At 63.2% G+C, this 9295-nt stretch overlaps 1 protein-coding gene across 1 annotated transcript; it reads left to right on the top strand.

Moving 5' to 3' along the window:
- Positions 1 to 7493, top strand: CABP7 (calcium binding protein 7). The gene is made up of 5 exons (XM_074887056.1): positions 1 to 516; positions 3725 to 3868; positions 5361 to 5473; positions 6023 to 6176; positions 6303 to 7493. The coding sequence occupies exons 1-5, from the start codon at positions 408 to 410 to the stop codon at positions 6428 to 6430; spliced, it is 648 nt and encodes a 215-aa protein (XP_074743157.1). The 5' UTR covers positions 1 to 407; the 3' UTR covers positions 6431 to 7493.
- The last annotated feature ends 1802 nt before the right edge of the window (positions 7494 to 9295 follow it).

Raw genomic sequence — 9295 nt, 5'->3', positions numbered from 1 at the left:
CGGGGCTGGCGGAGGGGGGGCCCCGGAGCGGCATGGCCAGCCCCGTCCCCCCCGCCGCCGCCGCCGCCGCCGGGATTTAGCCGGTGCCTGGATGCTCTCGCCTCCCGTTTCCACTTCGGGCGGGCATGTGCGCGGGGGAACCGGGCCGCCCCCAGCCTCCTCCGGCGCGGACCCCCCCGGCGCCCTGACTCCCCGGTGAGGGGCTCCGCCGCCAGCCCCGTCCCGCCGCCGGCCCCGGAGGACGGGGAGCGCCCGCCCGCCCTGGCCCCCTCTAGCCGGTGGGTGCCGGGCGGGGGGCGGCGGGCACCGGCAACTTGTTCTTAGCGTACCCCGGTACCGGCTGGGGAACCCCCCCTTTCCCCCGAGGAGATTTGGGTTTAAACTTTGGCTTTTGGGAAGCCCCGAAGATGCCTTTCCACCCGGTGACGGCGGCTTTGATGTACCGGGGGATCTACACCATCCCCAACATCCTCGCCGAGCAGCACCCCGTGGAGATCCCCGAGGACGAGCTGGAGGGTGAGCGGGCCGGGGGGCGGGGGGGGCTGGGGGGGGGGGGTCATCCCATGTGGGGTGCGGGGGGATTGGGGTGCGCGGCCCCCCCCGCCCCGGCGCCGTGGGGATGTTGAAGGCGAGCGGGATGCGGATGGATGGATGGATGGATGGATGGGGAGGAGGAGGAGGAGGGGAGGAAGGAAAGCGTGGGAGAGAGCCGGGCAGCGGGGGGGGGGGGGGAGTGTTGCGGGGGGGGGGGGGGGGGTCCCGGCCCCGGTGTCGCCGTTGTGACAATATGACACAGCAGGGACCGGCGGTGGCGGCGCGGGGCCGGACCCCCCCCGGCGTGGCGGGGCCACCCTCCCCGCTGTCATAATATGACAGTGGCTGGCGGCGCGGGGGGCCCTGGGGGCGGCTGTCACCCGGGTCACCCCACCCGGGTCACGGCGGCCCCACGCAGCCCCGATGCCACCGGGGTCTGGTCGGGAGGAGCGGCCGCCGGGGCGCGGGGGGGGGTGTCTGCCCACCCGTGCGATGAGCGGCGCCGGTCTCAGCTTGCTAGCGCCAGAATGGCTTTTTCCACCCCAAAAGTTTGCCGGGGCGGCGGGACGGACGCTACCGGTACCCCCCGGCTCGGGGTGTCCCCGAGGAGCCCCGCTCTGCTGGGGAAAGCAGCACCCATGGCCCCCAGCGCCCCCCCCCCCCCCCCCCCCCCAGCGCCGGCACTGGGACCGCAGGGGAAACTGAGGCACGGCCCGGGAGAGGGTGTGGGGGGGTCGGCATCGGGCCTGGGGACTCCCCGTGGGGAAACTGAGGCACGGAGCCCCGAGGCTTGAGGCGGGGGGTGAGGGGCTCCTGCTCCAAAGCCTGGCCAGGAGCCCCAGGTGGGGGGGGTGACAGGCTCACAGCGGGTGTGCAAGAGTATGAGTGTGCGTGTGTGCGTGTGTGCGCACAGCCCTGCAGGCTGTGTGTGCTGATGTGCCCGTTTACAGCCTCACTGCAGGGCTTGTGCGTGTGTGCACGCGTGTGTCCACGTACAGCCCCACTGCACGCGTGTGCTCGCACGGCTTCATGCACACGCACTGCAGGGTGTGTGTGTGTGTGTGTACACACATCACTGCAGTGCGCGTGTGCACATGTACAGCCCCACTGCAGGGTGTGTGCGCACACACGGACAGCGCCGGAGCAGGATGGGTTCATACGCACAGCCCTGCTGCAGAGCGTGTGTGTGTGTGTGTGTGTGTGTGTGCACAAGTACAGCATCGCTGCAAGGCGGGGTGTGCATGCACAAGCACCTCGCTGCGCTCTGGCTGTGTGTGTGCCCGCGCGGGCGCACGCACGAGTCCGGCATCCGTGCAAGGGGCGCATGTGCATGAACAAGTACAGTGGCACGGCACGGGGTGTGTGTGTGTGTGTGTGTGTGAGGTGGTTGTGTGCGTTTAGGGGGACGTCTGTGACACCCAGCCGCCCTCCCGGCCCCGCAGCAGCCCCTCGGGGCTCCGCACTGGGGCTCAGAAGGTGCAGGGGTGCAAACCAGGGCAGGGTGCCACTGGCTCGGCCGGGGAGGATCGGGGTGCCCCGCATGGGGGGGGACACCTTGCTGGGACCCCAGTTTGGCCAGTGTTGAGACATGGCCTTGTCGTCCCCCCAACACCCTGAGCTGGGCGATGGGGAACCACCTTTGGGTGGTTGGGGATGAGCATCTGTAAAGGATGAATTTTGGGGGTGTCTGGACCAGAGCGGGGCTCCCCGGGAGCGCAGGGGGAACCAGGAGCATCCCCCTGCCCAGACAGGGATGCTGGTCATGGAGAAGCTTCACCCATCAGCCTGGTAGGCCAAAACCCCCCGAAACTCCCCCAAAACACCTCAGAAGATGTCACCGATGGGCCATCATCCAGGCAGGGATGTCCCCAAGCGCTGGGGATCACTAGCACAACCCTATGTGGGTTTTAACCCCCAAACCCAAAGTTCTGAGCCCCAGTTTCTCCCGGTCGGCTGCTCCAACACGAAGCCCTCCGGCCACTGGCCGACCCGCGCGGTTCTGCCGCCCGGCACCGGCAGCTTTGCCGCCTGCAGAGGAAGAGGCACCGACACCCCGGCCCGGCTTCCCGGTGCTCCCGGTACCAACTCGCCCGGTCCCTTCTTTCCCATCAGCCTGGTTCCAGCTCCACGTGTTGAGGGGCATCAAAAAGGCAGAAATTCCCCCCAAAAGGAGCAAAGTCCCAAGCGTGGTGGGAGGCGGGATGGAGCCGATGGGCACCGCGAGGCTTTTGGGTGGGCGATAGCCACGCGGCGTGGCAAGTGCCGTGCCTCAGTTTCCCCACTGTCACCCCGCAGGGATCTTCCCCCACATCTCAGGGGCTCATTTTGACCCAGAAACCCCAAATCCTCCCATTTTCTCCCTGCTCCATCCCATCTTCCTCTGCAGGGGGGAGGGCTGAACCCCAAGACGACTCCGGCAAGAGTTGGTAATTTTTTGGCTGAAGCGTGGCAGAGCTCCAGCACCCACCCTGCAACCCCGGGCTGGGCGCAGAGTCCGCGGGCACAGCCGGCACCCAGCACCCTGCCCGTGCCAGCACCCAGGGCGTAGGGATGCTCCCAGCTGGGTGCTGCAGCAGTGGGGGGGGTATCTCCCTACCCACAACCCCCACCCTGGCGGGGACCCCAAGCTCAGGCATGGCCAAGGAAGGTGGTTTTGGGGCAGGAATCTGGGTTTTTGGCTGCGGAGGGCCGGGCAGTGGCAAGGGCAGGGTGGGTGCTGCGAGCAGGTGGCCGGAGTTGGAGCAAAGACCTTGGGGTCCGTTGGTGTCCCCCGGAGAGGTCGGACTCTTCTCGGGGAGGTTGTGGGGTGCACACTGCTGGAGTCACTGTGCGTGTGTGTGCACAGACACCTGCGCTGCCTTGCACACCCCTCCCGGTACCCCCACCTGCACAACTACCCCCACCCGCCAACACCCAGACCCCAGCCCACCCCCGTGCACACCCATCACCCACCCCTCACCACACCCCAGCCCATAACTCACCACCAGGACACAGAGTGTTGCTTGGGGGGGCTCTGGTCCCCGCGGGGGGGGCAGCCCCTCCTGCCGTGTCTCAGTTTCCCCTCTGTAAGGGGGACCCTGCTATGGCTGGAGGGATGGGTGGTTCATTTGGGACCACCAGCGCTGCCCATGGGGGATCTGTGGGGACGGGGGCTGGGGGGCGGCCGGACTCACCCCCGCTCCCCCCGCAGAGATCCGCGAAGCCTTCAAGGTGTTCGACCGGGATGGCAACGGCTTCATCTCCAAGCAGGAGCTGGGCACGGCCATGCGCTCCCTGGGCTACATGCCCAACGAGGTGGAGCTGGAAGTCATCATCCAGCGCCTCGACATGGACGGTAGGACCCCGGCGCCCCGGGATGGGGACCCCCTGCCCCCCGCTTTGCTGAAACACCCAATTTGCCCCATTTCTACCCCACTGGCTGGTGGCTGCTGGACCCGATATGGGATGGGGGATGCAGGAGGGCCTGATCCAGACTTTGCCTCATGCCCAGAGTCTCCAGCTCATCCATCATCATCACCATCATCATCATCATCATTGCCACTGCAGCTTTGTTTAGGAGGATTTAACGATCCTGGAGTGCTTGTGGGCACCTCTCCTGGCCCTGCAAACCTTCTGGGACCTGGCTGCTGGGGCCAGATCCTGCACCCTGGGGTGGATCCAGCACCCTGGGCCATGCCCTCAGCACCCAACAGGGCAGGCTGGCCATGCATCTCCAGCACTCGCTGCCACTATCGGCCTGTCCTTGTCGCTCCCGCACTCACCCGGACCTTAAAGAGCTTGTTAATTTATTGGTTTCCTTTTTTTCACCCATTTAAAAGCCTTTCCGGCAGCACTGCCAAGCTGCTGCTCCCTTCATTACTCATCGTTAGTGCTGACCTGACAGCCCCGCCACCAGCGTCCGCAGCCGCAGGATAGGGCCAGCCTGTGGCACCCTGCCCCCGCCCCTTCCCAGCCCCGCCAGGGTCACGGCCACCATGGGGGTCCCCAACAGGCATTGGGGTCCCAGCTGGAATTGGGGTTCCAAATGGTGTTTGGGGTCCTGGATGGTGTTGGGGGTCACCAGATGGCACTGAGGGTCCCAGCTGGCACTGGGGACCCCAACCAGTGTTGGGCATCCCAGCTGGTGTTGGGGAACCCAAACTTGGTTGGAGGTCCCCACCAAGTGTGGGGGCCCTGCTTGGTTTTGAGGGTTCTGAGCCAGCATTGGGGGTCTCCAGATAGTACTGGGGGTTCTCCAGATGGCATTGGGGTCCTGGCTGGCACTGGGGACCCCAGTCAGTGTTGGGCATCTTGGCCAATGTGGGGGGACCCCTAACTTTGCTGAAGGTCCCCAGCTGGTGTTGGGGTCCCCAACTGGTTTTGGGGGTCCCTGACCAGCCATAGGGTCCTGGTTGGTATTGGGGGTTCCCAGCCACTTTGGGGGTCCCTGGCTGGTGAAGTCCAAGAGTCCAAGGTCCCATAATACCGGCTGCTGCCCCGGGCCATCGCGGGTGGATGTTAATGACTCCTGGGTGGGATGGGGGGACTCTGGGCACTGCCTGAGCCCCCCAAGTGCTGTGCCCAGGAGCAGGGTCCCCCCCCAGGCTATCCCAGAGCAGGGTGTCCCCAGGCAGTGCCAAACCCAGGAGGAGGGTCCCCAAAAAAAATGCTGAGGCTTGGAGCAGGACCCCCTCAGGCTGCGCAGGAGTTGGGGTACATCTGAACATCATCAACTCCAGGCAGGGTGTCCCCTCAAGCAGCCCCATGGGGACCCTCCTGGGGGGGGGGGGTGTCATATGTGCCCCCATGCCCGGGCAGGGGGTGACGGCCACCTCTGTGTCCTGCAGGCGACGGGCAGGTGGACTTCGAGGAGTTTGTGACGTTACTGGGGCCCAAGCTGTCCACCTCGGGCATCCCGGAGAAGTTCCACGGCACAGACTTCGACACTGTCTTCTGGAAGGTAGGGACACCCCCAACCTCTCCCCAGGGGGGCAGCACCCCCGGACCCACACCAAGAGCACCGGGGGACGGCTTGGGGTCAGGGTCAGGGTCAAGGTTGGGGTTAGGGTTGGGGTTATGGTCAGGGTCAGGGTTGGTATAAGGGTTAGGATTAGAGTTGGAGTCAGGGTTAGGTTTAGGATGAGGGTTAGGATCAGGTTTAGGGTCAGGGTCAGGGTTGGGGTTAGGGTGAGGGTCAAGCTCAGGCTCAGGCTCCAGGTTAGGGTTAGTGTAAGCATTAGGGTCAGGGTCAGGGTCAGGTACACTGGCCTGAAGCTTTTCTGTCCCTCCATGGTACGGGGTGGTGGATGGTGCGAGCACCCACCGGGTGCCCCTCGCAGGCGCAGCCAGCCCCACTCTGCTGGGGGGGTTGACAGGACACCAGACCCTTCCCTGCCAAGAATGGGGAAAAACACAGCACCCAAGGGTGCCGGGGGACCCCACACCATCACCGTGCCCCCCTGCCTGTGGGGTCAGCCCCTGCCCGAGCCCCCCTGCCCGCTCCCCGCAGTGCGACATGCAGAAGCTGACGGTGGACGAGCTGAAGCGGCTGCTGTACGACACCTTCTGCGAGCACCTCTCCATGAAGGACATCGAGAACATCATCATGACGGAGGAGGAGAGCCACATGGGCACGGCCGAGGAGTGCCCCGTCGACGTGGAGAGTGAGTGCCAGGCGCCTGGGGATGCCAAACACCCCCCCCCTCACAGCCCCAACGCCACGGGGATGGCAGCCGGGGTACAGGGCGGGGTGGGGGAGCGTTGGGGTAACCCCCCGGCTCTCCCCCCAGCCTGCTCCAGCCAGCAGATCCGGCAGACCTGTGTGCGGAAGAGCCTCATCTGCGCCTTCGCCATCGCCTTCATCATCAGCGTGATGCTCATCGCCGCCAACCAGGTGCTGCGCAGCGGCATGAAGTAGCGGGGCCGCCCCGAGCGCCTGCCTCCGGCCACCGACGGGGAGCCACACCTGTAGCGAGGAGTATAGAGAGATATATATATCCATATTCAAATCAGACACGCAAAAATCCCCCCCCCGGGAGGGGGGCAAACCTGAGGGGGGAAGACCCGTGCCGGGTCCCCGCTGTCTGGGACGATGCGATCGCATGGCTGTTTGCAGAACATGGGAACTTTGATAAAGACACACAAACACACACAGAAAAGACCCTCGCCAGAAAAAAAACCCAAACCGTAAGTGCATGTAACGTGCATGGAGCCCCGTGTGCTGCCCCCTCCCCGCGCCGGGGGGCAGATTGCCCCCCCCGGGCGTAGGATCCCGTCGGATACACCGATACTAGCGTCTATAGCTCTATATTTATGATAAAAACCAAATCATCCCCTAAGCAATACACGCGCCTGAGATGGTTTCTAGAGATGGGAGCGTTTGCATGGACTTGGCTGCCAAGGGCTGGATTTCACACACACACACACACACACACACACACACACAAACCCCCCCTGCCCCACCACCCCGGCCCCGTGCCGTGCCTCGGTTTCCCCACCTGCCAGATGGGGGGACGTCGCTGACCTCCCGCTTGATGCATCTTGAGCCGATCTTCCTGGGAAGAGCCGGAGTGACCCCGAGGCTGGGGACCCCGCTCCGGCCGGGGCCACCTGCCCTGCACACCCCCAAGCCCCCCCGGCCTGTATGTAGCACCCACCTGGGCACCGGACTGGTTCGGATTTGGGGCCGTTTCTCATTCTTTGGGAGTTGTTTTTGGTTTGGTTGGTTTTTTTTTTTTTTTTCTTCCTGGTTGGTTGTTTCCGATCTGAAATAAAACTGGGATTTCTGAAGTGCTCTGGGCTGCTGGGGCTCCTGGCGATGTGGGGGGCACACAGGGGGATGTGATGGGGCAGGGTGATGGGTGCCAAGGGGGTGTAGGGCCATGGGAGCACCCGTGGGTGCTGCTGAGCTGCTGACAGTGTGTGGATGAGTCCTCCTAGCAATGGAGGTGGGCAGTGGCCGGGGGTCCATGGCCCCTCAACATAAACCTGGGGCTGGAGGGGACCCAGCTCATTCCCAGCAGCTCCTGCCAGTGCCAGGGCGGGGGGTTACACTCCTGTGTACCCTACCCCAGTCTGGCCGTGGATCTTGCCATGGACCCTCTCCTGCCCTTTCCCAGGGGTCGCTGCAAACACAGAGCAGTTTTATTCTCCCCTCCTCATCTCTGTGCCCTGGTATTTTATGTTGGCAGCTGATGACTGTTTTGAGGCCATTTGCCTTACGAAGTGCCTCAACAGGGAGAACACGTGGCGTAAGCCCCTTCCCAAAAGCACTTTCACCTGGATTAATGGCAAATCTGGGGGGAGCCAGGATCCGGCCCATGGCAGAGAGGGGCACGGGGGGGGGGCTCAGAGAGGCTCCAGGGGGGTCACGTCCCTGGGCCAGGCTGGGGATCCTGCCTCAATGCTGTCAGGAAGGGGAGCATGCCTGTTACTCCTGATTTACACCACGGTGGGGTCTGGCCCAGGTGTAACCCCCCGGTGCTGATGAAAACACAGCCGTGCTCATGCAAACCGCCGTGGCAATCACCTCTGCGTGTGCTCGGGGGGGCCCACGCCTGCCTAATGGATCGTCCTCCCCGAGCCCCCAAGTGATGCATTTTTAATGGCAAATAGATTAAAATAATAAATAAAAACAGGGGAAGCTCTCGGTGCTGTGAGCGTATCAGGCAGGGCTGTGGCACTCTACCGTGGGTGGTGCTGGGGGGGGTCCCCCCCGTGGGGAACGGGGCTGGAGGGGACCATCCCCGGGACGTCAGGGCTGGGGCAACCCCAGCCTTCAGCTCCCCAGAGCCCTGTTTGACCCCCACAGGGGGAAAACACGTTTCCTTGCGCCTGCCCGAGGTTTCCCACCCTCCAGATGGGCCTCCCCAGCCCTGAGCGGGGGGACACCCCGGTTTTGGGATGCCAGGAGGAATCGGCTGCGTTTTTATTGATTTGGGGTTTGGGTGTGGGGTGTTTTTTTTTTTTTTTTTTTTTTGATCTCGTATAATTTATCAAACAAATTGAACTGAACGTCCAAATGAGAAATGAAAATGGGAAGTGCTGCACGGCAATGAAATCATTTCGGCTGCCTTGCAAATTGGGGGAAGCTCCGCACCCGTAATGAAATTTCATCCATCTCCCCACAGAAAGTTTTGATTTTTTATAAACTGGCATTTCCAAAGGAAGACACGTGGCCTCGGAGATGTGTATATATGTATATTTTTAACCAGGTCTATTATAGACGCTGTGAATAAACATAAGGGGGCCTAAAAGAAAAAGAGGACAATTTAATTTGCTAGAAAATACAATAACATAAAAGAAAAATTAGATAAAAGGAATAATGTGATCCCCCAAGCTCAGCTTTTCAAAGCTGCTCAGTTAATTTTAATGGGAATTGGGGGGACGGATTTCTTCAGGCAGGTTTGGGGACGGCAGGTCCCGAGTCAGGAGCAGTGGGCTGCAGGTGGGCAGCACGGGGTCCCGGCCGTGTCCCCCACGCGCCGGCCTCGTGCCGCTCTGCCGCAGCCGGGGACGGCTCGTTGCGGCTGCTGCGAGACAGCGATGCTCCTCGCTAATTTAATTAAATGCTCGCTAGGAAGGGAAAAAAAAAATCTTAGTAGGCGAGCGCTGCGGCGGGACGAGGGAAGGTGCTGGGGAGGTGCGGGGCTGCCGTGGGTGAGGGGAGGTGGGAGGGAGAAGGACCCTGGGTGGGCGCTGCTGTCGGTCCCCGCCGGACAGAGCAAAACCGCGGAGGTTTGCAGGGCTGAGCTTGCTGCAGCACTGAGAAGTGTTTTGGGAT

The sequence above is a fragment of the Strix uralensis genome, chromosome 17, assembly GCF_047716275.1.
Source record: "Strix uralensis isolate ZFMK-TIS-50842 chromosome 17, bStrUra1, whole genome shotgun sequence".
Classification (NCBI taxonomy): domain Eukaryota; kingdom Metazoa; phylum Chordata; class Aves; order Strigiformes; family Strigidae; genus Strix; species Strix uralensis.
The sequence above is the reverse complement of the archived record's forward strand: the minus strand, read 5'-3'. Positions and strand labels throughout refer to the sequence as shown.